Genomic DNA, 17,968 nt, shown 5'->3' on the forward strand with positions numbered 1-17,968 from the left:
AGGAAATAGCCAACCAAGTCCAGGAAGTACAGAGAGTCCCAGGCAGAATAAACCCAAGGAGGGACACACCAAGACACACAGTAATCAAACTGACAAAATTAAAGGCAGAGATAAAATATTAAAAGCAACAAGGGAAAAACAACAAATAACATACAAGGGAACTCCCATCAGGCTATCAGCTGATTCCTCAAGAGAAACTCTCCAAGCCAGAAGGGAACGGCAGGACATATTTAAAGTGATGAAGGGGAAGAACCTACAACTAACAATACCTACCCAGAAAGACTCTCCTTCAGATTTGAAGGAGAAATCAAGCTTTCCAGACAAGCAAAAGTTAAGAGAATTCGGCACCACCAAACCAGTTTTACAACAAATGCCAAAGGAACTTCTCTAGGCAAGAAACACAAGAGAAGGAAAAGACCTACAGAAAATAAACGCAAAACAATTAAGAAAATGGTAATAGGATCATACATATCGATAATTACCTTAAATGTAAATGGATTAAACGCACCAACCAAAAGACATAGACTGGCTGGGTGGATGAAAACGTGCATGTATGCACTTCCATTTACCACATCACTCTACTTGATGCCCCCAAATTGTACATAATTATTTTATATTTTTAAGTTAGTCATGTTCCCATTATGGCTTGCAATTATAATTATCTTTTATTTTTTGTCTGGCTATTGATTGTGAAAACTGATAAACATCTTTTACTATTGTGATTATGTGACTATTACTCACTTAATACCACTGTATCATGATTGGTCAACAGAAAAATAAAAGAACTCTGTCACCAAAACTAGGATCTAATAGAAAAACCTATAATCATTTTTTAAAATCCAGATATATATAAGAATTATCTTGAATTTTTTTGAAAAATACAAATGCTCAGTCATTGCTTTTTCTCTCCAGAGTTCCAGATGTGTTTCTAATGAACAGTCATGCTTAAAAACATCTGGACTACATGATGATCTTTTACTTTCATCTAGTTTGTTTCACTTTTTCTATTTCATATTCAGTGCCCCCATTTCATTTAGTTTATGTTCTCCAATTTCTCCATCTCTCTTTTTTAATATTCTTTCTCAAGCCTTTATCAGGTATAGTAGAAAAGCTTTTTTGTATACATAAATATAAATATGTATAATATATATATTTTAGAAAACTTATGAATTTTTGCCTAACTTTAAAAACTATGACATTTTGATTCCACTTGTTTGACTTAGTATAAATAGAATGCTAAATTTCTAACTAAAAAAATAGATAAGCAGCAAAGGTTTAATGTATAGCATAGGGAACTATAGTCAATATCTTGTAATAATCTACGATGGAAAATAATTTAAAAAATAACACATGTGTACTTGTATAACAGTATCCCCTTGCTGAGCACCTGAAACACTGTAAATCAACTATACTTAATAAACACATATATTAAAAAAAATCATGGACCTGGGAACCAGGATACCTCAGTTTGAATTGGAGCTCTGTCCCCTACCAGCCATGACTCTGGGCCTCAGCTTCCTCATCTCAAAATGAGAATTATATTCATCTAGTTTACAGAGCTATTGTGAGAATTAAAGAATTTAATATATTTAAAATGCTTAGAACGAGGCCTAGCACAAATAAGTGCTATACAGTTGTTAGCTATTTTTACCAAATACTGTATGTAATAATGCTTTTAACCCTGGCAGTCTTGCCCAGGGGTACTTTATGAACACCGGGGTTTCACCAAGCCAAACCTGACACTCAGATTTACCTGCTAATGAGAATTACTTCATGACTACAATATAAAAAATGGGAAGGGTTTCCTATTTATGATTTTACATTGTTCATGCTGAATTCACTCTCTCGAGATGAATCAGGAGATAATGTCCTTTAGGGAATAAAGAATCATTTTCACTCATTAACACACTATTGCAAATGAGCAGTTATCAGTGTGGCCCAACAACTGCTGGAGGTTCCTGGGATGCTTTCAAGGATCAACAAGGTCATGCCTATTTGCATAATTAGCATATTAAGAAGCTATTTACCTTTTCTATTGTGTTGACACTGGTACCAGTGATGCAAAAGCTGTAGTTAGCAAAACTGGCGCTGCTTGAGCGTGTTTCAAAGCAGTGACACCAACTGCACTAGCAGTTACTGTGCTCCTCACCACTACACAGTCACAGTTTAAAAACATTCACTTAACAAAGCAGAAAAAACTGACCACTGTAATTTTATTACAAGAAAAAGAGCCTGTACAACTCTCAGTTATAGTTATTTTTTTCACGCAACATGATGGCTTCATGACAACCATGGTTTTTCAGCTGTGGACATTTGGCAGACACTCTCTCAAAAATGAATGAACTGAGCTGTAAATTCAAGGAAAACATGTGACTACTTATTTTCACTGATCAAATTTCACCTTTTAAGCAAACATTAAAGCTTTGGAAACCTTGTATTCTCCACCGTGAGGTTGACAGGTTCCCAATATTTGATTTTTCTGATGATCAGTGGTGAGATTAGTGAATGAGATGTTTTTCTTGTATTGTATAATAGAAATATAACTTTTGAAAGATATGCATAACTCAATAAACCAAAATTTTCCAAGTGACCAATACATGACATGACAAAACCATGCATGGGTATAAAGATCCATTCAAAGTGTAAGGTAGACGGGGAGGAGAGAAGATGGCGGAGGAATAGGACAGGGAGATCACTTTCTCCCCCACAAATTCATCGAAAGATCATTTGAACGCTGAGCAAATATCAAAGTGCAGGGTAAACCAACAGATGTTAACATAGAAAACAACATGAAAAGTTTCACTGATATAGTTTTAGATTCCAAATTGCAGCTAAGAAATCTTAACAAATCATACCTCATTGAGTTTGGGTGTATATTAAAAAATATTCACATTTATATTAAAATGTGAGACTTGATTTTCTTCATATACTTCGAAACAACATTTCACAACAGAAGCAGAGAGGAGAATCCAGCTGTCTTCTATTAAGCCAGACATTAAAAAGAGTCACAAAATTTAAACAATGAAGAAGAACTAAAGAGCCACTTGATGAAAGTGAAAGAGGAGAGTGAAAAAGTTGGTTTAAAGCTCAACATTTAGAAAACTAAGATCATGGCATCTGGTCCCATCACTTCATGGGAAATAGATGGAGAAACAGTGGCTGACTTTATTTTTTTGGGCTCCAAGATCACTGCAGATATGATTGCAGCCATGAAATTAAAAGATGCTTACTCTTTGGGAGGAAAGTTATGACCAATCTAGACAGCATATTAAAAAGCAGAGACATTACTTTGCCAACAAAGGTCCGTCTAGTCAAGGCTGTGATTTTTCCAGTAGTTATGTATGGATGTGAGAGTTGGACTATAAAGAAAGCTGAGCACCAAAGAATTGATGCCTTTGAACTGTGGTGTTGGAGAAGACTCTTGAGAGTCACTTGGTCTGCAAGAAGATCCAAAGGAGATCAGTCCTGAGTGTTCATTGAAAGGACTGATGTTGAAGCTGAAACTCCAATACTTTGGCTACCTGATGCAAAGAGCTGACTCATTTGAAAAGACCTGGATGCTGGGAAAGACTGAGGGCAGGAGGAGAAGGGGGCGACAAGGGATGAGATGGTTGGATGGCATCACTGACTCAATGGACATGAGTCTGAGTGAACTCTGGGAGTTGGTGATGGACAGGGAGGCCTGGCGTGCTGTGGTCCATGGGGTTGCAGTTGGACACAACTGAGCGACTGAACTGAACTGAACTGTTCTCACTAATTTGTTTTGGAGAATATAGTTTTTTCATAAAAAAATTATGGTAACACATTATGGGTTTATTTATAATTAATTAACAAATATTTTTAAAAATTACACACATACACAGCTCCAAACTAGCTTGTTGGTGTTCTCAATAACTTATCGATGTGACCTCAAATAGCCAAAGCAATCTTGAACAAAAGGAACAAAGCTGGAGTAGGCATCATGCCCCCTGATTTCAAATTATTTTACAAAGCTATAGTAATCAAAACAGTATGGTATTGGCATAGAAACAAGACACATAGATCAACAGAACAGTATAGAGAGCCCAGAAAGAAACCTATGAATATATGGTCAACTAATTTACCACAAAGCAGTCAAGAAGAGGCACTAAGGAAAGAACAGTCTCTTCAATGAGTGGTGCTGGGAAAACTGGACTATAATCTTACATCATACACAAAAATTAATTCCAAATAGATGGAAGACTTGCATGTAAGACCTGAAGCCATAAAACTAGAAAAAAGGATTGGCAGTAAGTTCCTCGACATTCATCTTGATGATGATTTTGGGGTCTAACTCCAAAAGCAAAGGAAACAAAATAAAAAATAAACAAGTGCGACTACATCAAACTAAACAGGTTCTGCACAGCAAAGGAAAACCATTAACAAAATGAAAAGGCAACCTACCAAATGGGAGACAATATCTGCAAGTCCTAGACAAGATAAGGAGTTGATATACAAAATATGTAAAGAACTCATACAACTCAATAGCAAAAACAAATGGTACCACTGCAGACATGTCAGAATAGCTACTATCAAAAAGAAAAGTGTTAATGAGGATGCAGAGAAAAGGGAATCATTGTGTATTGTTGGTGAGAATATAAATTAACGCAATCACTACAGAGGTTCCTCAAAAAATTAAAAACAGAACCACCACATAATCCAGCAGTTCCTCTTTTGCATACTTATCTGGAGAAAATGAAAATATTAATTCAAAAGGATATACACACCCCCATGTTCACTGAAGCATTATTTATAACAGCCAAGATATGGAGACAAACCAAATGTCCACCAATGCATGAATGAATAAAGAAACTGATATGCACGCAAACAAAATATTCAGTCATAAAAAGAATGATACCTCCTGATAAACCACAATGGCAAAGAATATGACAAAGAATACATATACGGATAACTGAGTCACTTCTCTGTACAGCAGAAATGAATACAACACTGGAAATCAACTAGAGTACATTTTTTTTTAAAGAATGAAATCTCACTATTTGTAAAAATACAGTTGAACCTTGAGGGCACTATGTTAAGTGAAATAAGTCAACTAGAAAAAGGTAAAAGATAAATAACATATCATCTCATATAGGGAATCTAAAAACAAATAAACACCAAGCTCACAGATACAGAGAACAGATTGGTGGCTGCCTGAGATAGCAAGGAGGTGGGCGAAATGGGTGAAAGGGGTCAAAAGATACAAACTTCCAGTTATAAAAATGAATGAGTCATGAGGATTCACATACAGCATGGTGACTATAGTTAATACTGTACTGCATATTTGAAAGTAGCTGAAAGAGTAGATCTTTGAAGTTCCTATCACATACACAAAAATTTGTAGACTATGTATGGTAATACATTAGTTGGACCTATTGTGGTGATCATCTTGCAATATATATAAATATCAAATCATTACACGGTATACCTAGAACTACTAAATCAAGTATACCTCAATAAACAAATAACAACAAATAATGTATCAGTGTAAAGTATCCTGAGGCCAAAAAGTTTGGGAACCACTGCTCTAGATAATACCCTAGACAGTAGATATATTCAAACACAAGAGCCAAGTAACCCCATATACACATAGGGTGTATTAAGGCTGCACACTTCCCTGGATAATGCGACCTGAGAGGACAGATGAACTATCCATTTTATTCTGTCTTCATTTAACTCATTATTTACCAGGGAATTTTGTAGAAACTAATGCCTGTGGCTGGCGATTTTTATTTTGGCCAGCCAAAAAGTAATTCTGCTATTTCACTAACACTTTGTGGGTTGTTATATTCAGTAATTGCACCTGTCACACCTGTAAAGTCTCCAGCACCGTGAGCTTCGTTTTCACTTTCCATGTCAGAACCAATCACTCAGGCTTTCTGTCTTCTTTTGGGCTAATATTCACAATGTCTGAATCAGAACTGTATTTTGCAGAACTATCATCTTTTAAGACACTAGTATACAGGTCACTCAGATAATCAGAGAAAGGATCTGCATAAAATTCACCGGAAAATTCTTCATTCAAAATTTCGAGATGCATCATTTTGAAAATCTTACAGTAATAAATTTGCATTTATAATTGTGACACAGGGTTGGAACAAAAATCTAATGGAGCAAAATGTGAGTGATAATGACAATCATAAGCTATAGAAGGAACCCTTGATTAATTTTAAGCTCTAACAACTTAGCACAGTGATGTCAACTGTATCACTCTCTAAAAACATGTTGTCTCTGGTCAATAATGTTTGGGTAACAAAAGACATATTAATGCATCTCCGGTCAATAATGTGTTAATAAAATATTACTTTGAATGACAGTCTTTCACTCCTTAGGACTCAGATGTCCACTCTCTCCTTCAGACTGCCCTTGGATTTTGGGAGTATAGTTGCTAAGCCTCTGACATACTAGGAAGTGGTGAGAAGGCTATGGAAAGCCAGGGAGAAGCATAGAGAACAGCGGGATTTTTGCTAAGAGGCTCCTCCCAGAAAACTTCAACTTCTTCAGAAAAGGAAGAAAAATAATGCACTGGACTCCAGCCTAGAGTCCACTGCCCACTCTCCACGTTTCTCTGCTACCAATGCGGAAGAATTTGAGTCTGACTTTACAGAAGCCTCCAGGTGTTTCCAATGTCAGGAAAAGTCAGCAGGGGCATATAATTGCTGTTCTGAAGCCAAAAATGGCAAAAGGAGAGGAAACTGACCCTCAGATCTGGAATATGGTGCCCACTGCCACTCTATCTTCAGGGGCTCATGGGTCAGGCTGCAGTTCTCCACCAACCACCCCATTCCAGTCTTTTATTTTTTCCTATTCCTGGCTCATCCAGAGATGAATAAGAAATAGACAAGATAAAACGCAAGTTGGTCATGAAAATCAATGCTTTCCTTGCCACCCACACTGTGCTCACGTTGACCAAAAACCATCACTCTACTTTTCTGTGGGCTTCCCTGGTGGTTCAAACGGTAAAGAATCTTCCTGCAATGCATGAGACCTGGGTTCGATCCCTGGGTCAGAAGATCCCCTGGAGAAGGGAATGGCAACCCACTCCAGTATTCTTGCCTGGAGAATCGGATGGACGGAGGAGCCTGGCGGGCTACAGTCCATGGGGTCGCAAAGAGTCGGACACGACCAAGCGAGTCACACACACACACACACATTTTCTGTGAGCTTCACAGATCACTGTTCTACCACTAGTTCCTCTGGGTGGAACAGTTCATGGAGCAAAGCTTCCACGGGCTCCCTCACACTACCAGGTTTTGCATTTTCTGCCCCACTCCCATAAGGACATTTATATGAAGCTGGTTGACCAGAAATGTGACTGAGTTCGGGGAGTGATTTAAGCATTCTTCACAATAAAGCTGTATTCCCTACCACCCACTCCCCTGATCACCATCTAGCACAACACAGAGGTGAAGAGCTGAATTACCATTCTCTATTTTCCTTGGCTAAAATAAAAGCTTCTATATTTGGTTCATAGCAAGTCAAGGCACAAACACTAGTGAGGCAGCTATTTCATTAGCAAAAAAGTTAATCACTATCTCTAGGATTCAAGATGCAAATTTTTTTTTTTTTTGGTAAAATTAAACTGAAAAACAAATTTCCCTCAAAAGATAATGAATGGAAAAAAGTCTCAATTAAACAAAGGAACTTTTCATAGTAGAATAAGATGAAAGGAGCTATCAAAAATCTAAGAAAAAATTCCAACTGTAGGCTTTGTCATTAGAATTAGGAGATGTTTTCTGCAAAGAATCCACCTGCAATACAGGAGATCCCAGTTCAATTCCTGGGTCAGGAAGATCTGCTGGTGAAGGGATAGGCTACCCACTCCAGTATTCTTGAGCTTCTCTTGTGGCTCAGCTGGTGAAGAATCCTCCTGCAATGCAGGAGACCTGCGTTTGATCCCTACATTGGAAATATCCCTGGGAGAAGGGAAAGGCTACCCACTCCAGCATTCTGGCCTGGAAAATTCCATGGACTGTATAGTCCATAGCATCGCAAAGAGTCGGACACAACTGAGCGACTTTCACACTCACTTTCTGCAAATACAAAGTGGTTTACTTACAAGGTCCTTTGCAGAATTTCTGACTCGGAAGAAGTAGACTACTAAGGTGGTAGGTAAGAGTTCCCACACAAAGAGGACCACTCCAAACACTATGTATCCAGCATCTCCCAGCTGATTCTTCAAATCCGCCTATTGAAAAGAGGGAAAAAATGGAGAGTCACCAGACTGAGGACAGAATAAGTTTGATTCAGTTCTAATATGACAGAGACTAAATCTAATACAGTGTAATTTCTTCCCCCTAAAACACGCATGTTGAAATCAGGTACTGTTAATACTACTGTGCCAGACCTTGGTGGTGGGATGAGGGGCGGCGGGGGTGGGGGGGGGCAGTTATTTAAACCATAATGGATAGATAATTTAAAAATTTTTTTATTTAGTTTTTGACTGCTGGGTCTTCATTAATGCACGGGCTTCTCTCTAGCCATGGTGAGTGGGGGCTACTCTCTAGCTGTGGCGCTCGGATTTCTCACTGCGGTGGGTTCTCTTGTAGCGCGGAGGCTCTAGGGCTTGCAGGCTCAGGAGCTGTGGCACGCCCACTTAGCTGCCCCTTGGCATGGTGGGTCTTTTGGGACCAGGGATCGAACCCACGTCCTCTGCATTAGCAGGCAGATTCTTAACCACTGGACCACCAGGGAAGTCCCAGGATAGGCAATTATCTTCTTCGAAAAACTCAAAGACCATAACTGCCAATCTCTGATGCTTCATTCCTTCACCCTCCAGGAATCTTCCTTACATCCAAATAAAGTCTCTAAGCTGACTTTTCTTCAACAACTGAATAATGATAATGTTCTGCTGCCTTCTCCCAATTCGTTTTTAAAATCATTTTTTGACTGCACTGTGTGTCATGCAGGATCCTAGTTCCCCAGTCAGGAATCAAACCTGTGCCCCTAGCATTAGAAACATGGAATTCTAACTCCTAGACCACCAAGGAAGTCCCTCTCCCAATTCTTTTATTTTTTTAATATTTATTTATTTATTTGGCTGCACCAGGTCTTAGGTGCAGCATGTGAGATCTATCTAGTTCCCTCACCAGGGATCGAACCCAGGCACCCTGCATTGGGAATGCAGTCTTAGCCTCTGGACCATGAGGGAAGTCCCCCGCCTCCCAGTTCTCAAGAGCAGCATATCACAATAGTAAGCCTTAGTCTCATCTTTGGAATAAACGTGTCAGTTTTTAAATTTCTCTTCACATTAACCACATACTATCATTTACATTTTAAAGACTACAGCAGGTTAGACTGTCTAGAAAAGTCTCGCAGTCCAGGATGCTGGCCTCCTGGACCAGTGAGACAGTTGAGCAGATGGGGTGTAGCAGTGCTCTTCTCTCTGAAGGACAGAGGGATGGTGTGTGAGGCTACTTCTGAGCAAGTCTATCAGAAAGGCCGGCATTTGAAATGAAGACAGAAATGTCATCAAACCATAAAGGGGCAATCCCCTAAACAGAATCCTCTTACCTGCTCTACCACATTATGTTTAAAGTATATGCATACACACTAAATTGCTTTCAGTCTTGTCTGACTCTTTGTGGCCTCATGAACTTGTACCCTGCCAGGCTCCTCTGTCCATGGGATTCTCCAGGCAAGAATATTGGAGTGGGTTTGCCATGCCCTTCTCCAGGGGATCTTCCTGACCCAGAGATGGAACCCAGGTCTCCTGCATTGGCAGGCAGGTTCTTTACCACTAGCGCTGCCTGGGAAGCCTTAAAGTACAGTACTCAAAACCAATCTCGTTCCTCTTCAGAAAGATGACTCAAACTCTGCACTGAAACTCCACCCACATGTCTCAAAAGTGTGTTGTGTGTGCTTCTACCATTCTACACAAATAACCTGCAACTTGGGGCCATCTGCTTGCTCCTAGATTATTCTGACTGCAACACATAGATCTAGATATCTATAAACAAACAGCCACCCAAAACAACAGAATTGTGTTGTGATAAAAATTTGTGATATTTTAAATTCACTGTAATTATAAGCTCTTACTTGAAAGAAGCATTGAAATAAGTATTTTGTTAAAACCAAATCCTTGTCGTTTAATGGGGAGAGAGTCTCAGATTGGGAAGATGAGGATGTTCTGGAGATGGATGGTGGTGATGGTTGCATGACACAGTGAATGTACTTTAATGCCAGTGGACTGTGCACTTAGAAATGATTAAAGTAGTCAATTGTACCTACATGTTACCATGATCAAAATCCTCTGTGTCTCATGAATAAGTCTCTAATTTATCACTGTTGAACGTTTAGATTTTTATGTATTTATTTCTCACAACAGGGCCCAGCTCCACCAGTGCCCTGCCCACCTTCCTCCCATCCTACATGTGTGCTGTTGGTTTGATTGGTGGTGATTATTATTGTTGTGGTTTGAATCCAGTCTAATGCTTTGTACGAGCCTCTTACAGATTTCATCTTGCCCTCAGCTGTGGTTGTTTTTTGGTAGAATCTGTTTATCTATTTAAACTGCACCACGTGGGATTTTATTTCCCTGATCAGGGGTGGAACCCGAGTCCCCTGCATGGGGAGGGTGAAGGCTTAACCACTGAACCACCAGGGAAGTCCCTGCCATCAGTTTTAACTTATCACGGTCATTTTCTTCTTTCCTCCAGAGTGCTAATTCAAGGTTTGACCACTGTTGGGATTTTAGAGGTGGATTTGTCTATCGTTGGATATTCAGTGTTTACCCAGGAAAATCTCAGGAGCATTTGCAATTCAACCCAGTAAACTCCTACTATAGAAGCTTCTATTTCTTTGCCATAATGGCTTCTCTATGCGGCTCTTTTCTTCAGTGGACATAAACTCCTACATAGAAGGATGCGTCTGTTCATTTTTGTGTCTCTGGCACGTTGTCCAGGGCTGAAGATAAAGAAATGATACTTTTCAAATTAGAGAACACTGATTAATTCTCATTCTTTTTTTTTCCTCCTCTTTCTGTTTGGCCGTACCATGCAACATGTGGAATCTTAATTCCCCAAGCAGGGACTGAACCCACGTCCCCTGCAGTGGAAGCACAGAGTCTTAACCACTGAACAGCCTGGGAATTCCCCTCTCAGTTGTTTATATTTTGAGCTTTTGCGAACATGGATGCCATATTATATTTCATTACCTTTGTTCATTTGTTTATGAATTTCTAGAATACATTATAAAAAAGTAAGAGTTTCATGCTGAGATGTAAAATGGGCTCTTTCTAACCCCTTAATATCCTTGGTCACTTTTGTCTACATTTCTTTCGCTTACTGCTCCATTAAAAAAAAAAAATTCATTGTTTTATGTGTTTTCTAACCTGAATACAATTCATTTTTATCTTTGCAAATTTCACCCTTTAATTACATTTATATAAAAACACTTAAAAATTTTAAGTACTGCTTGACAAAATCCCCAGAATGTAGCAAGGAGAAGTGTGTCTGTTTTCTAATTTTCCCAGAAGACGTGTGAGCTGGAATAAGGCAGGTACTGTGATCCCATTTGACAGGTGAGGATGTAGACAGCAGCCAGTTAAGTGACTCCCAAGGTCACCCAGCTCTTTAGCAGCAAGAGCAAGGAGCTGACACCTCTCTGCCACAAGGCATGCTGCCAAGCAAGGCAAGGATCCAGCGCCCACTGACCTGGTCTGACACATTGTACCAGTCGTAATCAAAGGAATGGACATTCTTGCTCTGAGAGAACGACAGGATGAACAGGTTGTAGCAGGCCCGAGAGGTGTAGAGCAGGATGACAGTCACGCCGATGGCGGTCACCTGGCACACGGAGGAGCCCTGGAAAAGTCAGAACTGTGAGCGGGGTCCCCGATCCGGGCCCAAGACCACAGCCCCCTCCCAAGCATGGCCTGTGTTCAGAATGGCTAGACCCTCCCAGCTTCTCTTCCACTCCCAGACTTTCAACCCAACTGCAAGCCTCCCCTCACTACACACCCACCCTAAAACTTCCAATTCTCTTCAGAGATGCTTCAAAACCTGAAAACATGAACTATTTGCCAAAGACCTAGGCTTGGAAGAGCAAGACAGTCAGATGACCTATTTGGTTAAATCTCTAAGTGCCGCTGCTCAGCTCCAAGGATGCTCTGAGCTTATGAGCTCAGGGCATGCCCCCTGGTTTGGAGACAACAAAACCACCTCAGAGGGACGGCAGTCTGGGGACAGTGGAGCTGTGGACAGTGGCTCTGGGTGAGGAGCATGTCTTCAAGACCCAACTATCCTAGGCTGGGAAGGCTGGAGGCCCAGTGTAATTCAGAGCTTGGGAGTGCATGAAAATTAGTCATCTGTGCCCCCTCTAATGAAGCTATCAGTGTCCAAAGTTAGCTAAATGAGCTCTAACTAGAAACAGTTGTTGTCATTTAGTCACTAAGTCATGTCCCGCTCTTTTGCAACCCCATGGACTGTAGTCCACCAGACTCCTCTGTGCTTGGGATTTCGCAGGCACGAATACTGGAGTGGGTTGCTGTTTCCTTCTTCAGAGGATCTTCCTGACCCAGGGATCAAACCTGTGTCTCCCACATTGGCAGGTGGATTCTTTACCACTGAGCCACCAGGGAAGCCCTGGTGCTAAAAACAGTTAACCAAAAAACTGAAATTCATTTTTGAGTTTTGCACTTGGAAGTCACTAACTAAATCTAAGCTATTATTTTATTTTGCCAATGGTAGTCTATCAGATTGTTTGCACAGAGGTGATCTGAATCTGACAATCTAAAATGTGACCTCTCCTATTAAAACCACAGTTCTGTTTTGTTTTGGTTGCACTACAAGGCATGCAGCATCTTAACTCCCTGACCAGGAATCGAACCTGAGCCCTCTGCACTGGAAGCATGGAGTCTTAACCACTGGATCACCAGGGAAGTCCCCATAATTCTGTTTTCAAAAAGCCTTGAATAGACCTTATACAGGAGACAGTGTAAATAATAAAGTTAAGGCAAAGTCAAGTATAAAATTTGTCAACATTTATCAATGAAAAAAGGACCCTGCCACACTAACTTTTCAGATTTTGCAAAAGCTCAGGCAAATCACAGGCTACCTTGATGAAGAAGGCTTTGTAATTTTGAAGTTGGAGGCATAGATTTTAATCTGCTGATGGCTGCTGAAGATCAAGTATCCTAAGACGCAGAGCTGCTCAGGTCTTCAGACCAGCAACATTGCAACCACATGGGTTCCCTGGCAAGAGTTAGGGCACCACAGAATTTCAGAAGCAGAGGAGCTATGAAATCACTCAACCACCTTACATGTGAGAAAACCAAGGCTCAGTGGGCAACGTGCTGGTGGGGCCAGGGCCCCATGGCCAGTGAGAGCCCAGAGCATCCACTGTGAACTCCACTAATCACCAGGCTCCTAATGAGGGGGAACTGGGGGCCAGGCTGGTGAGGGGCACTTCAGAATCACCGCACCAGGCGGCACATCTGCCCCTCTTTGTACCTCTGGGGGAAGGAAAGGAGAAAACAGGGACTCCAGGGCTGGGGGCACAACAGTGAAACCAGAGAATGTGCAGGGGCTGCCCTCTCAGGGTGTGGTCAGGCCATTCAAGGGGACTGTTCTACTGGTCTCTGCACATGCCCTTCCCGACCAGCGCCTGCTTCTCCTACACCCATTCACATGATGACCTTCCTATGGACTTGTCCCCAGGCCCAGCTGGTGACTCTTCTTATCAAAGTGGTGGCGAGTGTCATGCCCCTCTGCTGTTTTCCCTGGTAACTGACAAGCCCATGCGTGCTCCGCCGCTTCAGTCATGTCCGATTCTTCGTGACCCCATGGACTGCAGCCTGCCAGGCTCCTCTGTCCATAGGATACTCCAGACAAGAATACTGGAGTGGGTTGCCATGCCCTCCTCCAGGGTATCTTCCCAATCCAGGGATCAAACCAGTGTCCCAAGCATCTCCTGCATTGCAGACAGATTCTTTACCATTGAGCCACAGATCACACCTGACATCAATTCCCTCTGCAACTGCTCATCCTCCTTCCCCACCCCTGACATTGGTGCAAAGCCCGCCAGCACGTCCTGCTGCCGTCCACTGCACATGTGGAATGTTGCTCCATGACATTGTTTCAGACGTGTAAGATCCCCGATCCATTAAGCCATGGCTGACTCCAGGCTCTTTCCTCAGTACTGAAACTGGGCATGACCTGGCCTTGCAGGCCTATGGGGTGCGGCCCAACACACGGTCTGTCCGACTCCATCTCTGAACCGTCACCATGAGAGGCCTGCTGTCCTGAACCCCAGGAGCAGCTCCCCCTGTTAAGAGTGACCCTCTCAGGGGCACAGTCAAGGCAGGAGTGCTCCTGGATCTGAGTGTCTCTGCACGACGACCTGGTGGTAAAGAGGACAGACCCCAGAGCCTAAAGCCAGGCTGCTGCAGCCACACCATGGCTCTGAATCTCCTGGCTTGTGTAACCCGGGCCGAGCCTCTAACGTCCCGTGCCTCCGTTTCCCTAGGTAGGTGAAACCTACTCCCCCTGAATTTTGAAGGTTACAGTCCTAGCTACATGCAGAGTGCTTATAAAAGGGCTAGGAACAAAGGGAATACAAGCTGTGTGTTTCTAACAATATTAGTGGCACAGTCAATGCCACGGGTCCTCTAAACTCTCACCTAAGCCTCTGTATCCAGAAACCAGAGATTTACCTCTCTGCCTGGAACTCTGCACACCCCAGTAAACCTCGAGCCACCACGAGTCAATTCTTCTCACAAAGTTCAATGAACTACACAGCTCTGTGTCTTGGCAACCACACCACAGCTAATCATTTGCAAGAGGTCAGGTGGGAGAGGCATTGGTTGATTTCTGTTTTCTGTTGCAAACCAGGGAACTTTTTTTGGTGGAGGTGAGCCTCACTGCACAGTATATGGGATCTGAGTTCCCCAGCAAAGGATAGAACCTGTGCCCCCTGCATTAGAAGTGCCAAATCATAACCAATGGACTACCAGGGAAATCCCAGAAAACTCTTTTGAGAATAAGTCTAATGGTAGGATCTCAACCACGTGTCCGCCTTACCTTAGACTCCAAGTAAATGTTGGCCAAGGACATCTTGGAGATTTTGTAGAGGCAGATGGACAGGGAGACGGCACATAGCACGAAGAGCGTGTCGTTGATGGCCACGCGCACAGACACGATCACCTTCCTCTCCCAGGTGCCCGTCTTCACCAGCACCGCACAGGTTAAATTCACCAACAGGAAAACAAGGCTGATGAAGAGCGAGGCCAGGTAGAGGGGTAACCTGGGAAGGAAGAGAAGAGAGGCTGAAGGCAGCCTTCCCAACAAGCTTCCTGTACACTCTAGATCAATCCTCAAGGAAACTGTGGATTTTTGAGGTTTATTTGTTTGTTCGGTTTTTGGTTAAATGCTAGAAGCAGAATGTGCCAAAGTTAACACTTAAGAGCTCGGAGTTTGGGGTTGGTAGATGCAAACTATTACATTTAGAATGGATAAACAAGGTCCTACTGCATAGCACAGGGAACGCTACCGAATATCATGTGATAAATCTTAATGAAAAAGAACATAAAAAAAGAACGTATATATGTGTATAACTGAGCCACTCAGCTGTACACTAGAGACTGGCACAACCCTGTAAATCAACATTTATGCTGCAATGAAGAAAAGGGTTCGGACTTTGGAGGGTCCCCAGATTTAAATGACAAATCAACTACAAGCAGTGCCCTCGTGGAGTTCCTCTACCTGAGCCCCGCTTCCCCATTCCCCGGGAGGCTGTGAGGGTCTGTGTGGGGCTGTGTGGACGTGGGCTGATGCATGCGCCGCTCACAAGGATGGCAGAGCAGGGCCGGGCTCCGAGGCAGGGCTGGGATTCGGGGGGAGCACCAGTCATTCTGCATACTGAGAGCCTGGGCAAGGTGGCCCTGGGTGAGCCCTCGTGTCACCATCAGAAAACAGCCCAAATGACACCGACCTTGCCGGCAGTTTCTGAGGATTAGGTGAGGTAATGTTTTAAAAGGGTTTTACCCCTCAAAAGTCATCAATTCTGGGCAGCACCCCCTTTGCATGGGAACACTCACTAGTACTACAACTATCCCCAAGCTTTTGGGCACCAGGGACCAATTTTGTGGAAGACAATTTTTCCATGGACCGGGGTGGGGGATGGTTTTGGGATGATTCAAGCATATTTTATTTATTATGCACTTTATTTCTATGATTATTACATCAGTTCCACCTCAGATCATCAGGCATTATTAGATCCTGGAGGCTGGGAACCCTGCACTAGCCTTGGGGCAGTGGTGGTGGCCATTTTTAACTTGCAGTTTCTCAGAGCTGCATGCTGCCTACGTGACCTGTGCAAGGTCTAGGGAGACACTTCTCACATTTACCAACATGGAAATCAGTTCAAGTTTCTCTCTAGGAATGTCCACATTGTGTTTACTTCAGGTAGGTATCACTCAAGCAGCAAATACTGGTTTGGCTCAAGAACAGACCATTTAGGTACTGATGAACCTATTTGCAGGGCAGGAATAGAGACCAGACTTGTGGACACAGCAGGGGATGGGAGAGGGTGGGAGGAATTGAGAAAATAGCATTAAAACGTATATATTAACATATGTCAAACAGATAGCCAGTGGGAAGTTGCTACATAGTACAGGGAGCTCACCCAGTGCTCTGTGATAACCGGGAGGTGTGGGATGGGATGGGGAGATGGAGGGAGGTCAAGCGGGAAGGGACGTATGTATACTTATGACTGATTCACATGTTGTATGGCAGAAACCAACACAACATTGTAAAGCAATCATCATTTAAAAATAAAAATATTTCTTTTAAAAAAAAGTAATATCCTACACTATTTTTTTAAACTTAACAAAACAGATCATTTAAGTTGAATATGTCTGCATCTGCCCAAAGGGTTGCTGAGGCGAGGGGAGAGAATGGACATAGGGCATTAGCACAGCATGTAGCTCATGGTAAATTAGCCACAAAACCTTAAATTATGAAGGTTTTCATTAGCTCTCTACACATTCCCATAGTGATGGAGGGAATCAGGGTCGTAGAGAGAGACAGAGGCAGAACCAACTGGGAGTCACCAAAAATCTGCAATCTGCTTCCTCAAAAGCCCTATTTCTTATTGTTCTATTATTGTCTGCTGTGCTGTGAAGAACACAATTTGGAAACATCTAGAACCTCTGGAATCAGCCCTCTGTTCTTCACCCCTTGCTGGTATGGATGCACACGTTCTATCCATGTGACGGCAATGAACCTCCAGAAAGAAGCATAATATGGACATTCAGCTTTTCCAAAGGACTCCTCCTGGGCATTGTTTTAAATGCTATGCTCAGTCCTGTCCAACCCTTTGTGACCCCGTGGACTGTAGCCTGCCAGGCTCCTCTGACCATGGGATTCGCAGAATACTGGAGTGGGTTGCCATGCCCTCCTGCAGGGTAGCTTCTGGACCCAGGAATTGAACCCATGTCTCTTACAAGACATCTCCTGCACTGGCAGGTGGGTTCTTTACCACTAGCGCCACCTGGGAAGCCCAAAAGTCTTTACTGAATTTGTTACAGTACTGTTTCTGCATTATGTTTGGTTTCTTCATCACAAGGCTTGTGGGATCTCAGCTCCCTGACCAGGGATTGAACCCGCACCGCCTGAATAGGAAGTCTTAACCACTATGGTGGATATACATTCCTACTCCTCTTTCTTCACTGTGAAAACTCCATGGGACAGTACTGGGAACAGAGAAAGCAAAAGACAGCCAGATCCCGCTTACCACCCACACTGCTGCAGTGTGGCCCCTGGCCACCCACTGAGCTTCTGCGCCCTCTCCTCACCTCAACTGCTCTGCCTTCGTCTGCTGGGTGTGACCCAGAGAGCAAGGGTCACAGATGCGACCCCAGGCAAGTCCTTGGCCACTCAGGGCTGCTGTGCCCTCACATCTGTAACACAGAGCTGACCCCTCCTCTCCTGCCTCCAAGAGCTGCCATGAG

General features: G+C 42.7%; 1 protein-coding gene across 1 annotated transcript in view; it reads right to left on the minus strand.

The window, feature by feature from the left end:
• Positions 1 to 17,968, minus strand: part of GPR137B (G protein-coupled receptor 137B) — a 59,737-nt gene that overhangs the window by 14,509 nt on the left and 27,260 nt on the right. Inside the window, exons 3-5 of the mRNA XM_065922255.1 lie at positions 15,039 to 15,261; positions 11,673 to 11,822; positions 8,078 to 8,206 (exon numbers count right to left, since the gene is read on the minus strand). Of these exons, the coding sequence (XP_065778327.1) occupies positions 8,078 to 8,206; positions 11,673 to 11,822; positions 15,039 to 15,261 (502 nt within the window). The remainder of the gene's footprint in view (positions 1 to 8,077; positions 8,207 to 11,672; positions 11,823 to 15,038; positions 15,262 to 17,968) is intronic.

The sequence above is a fragment of the Muntiacus reevesi genome, chromosome 2, assembly GCF_963930625.1.
Source record: "Muntiacus reevesi chromosome 2, mMunRee1.1, whole genome shotgun sequence".
Lineage (NCBI taxonomy): Eukaryota > Metazoa > Chordata > Mammalia > Artiodactyla > Cervidae > Muntiacus > Muntiacus reevesi.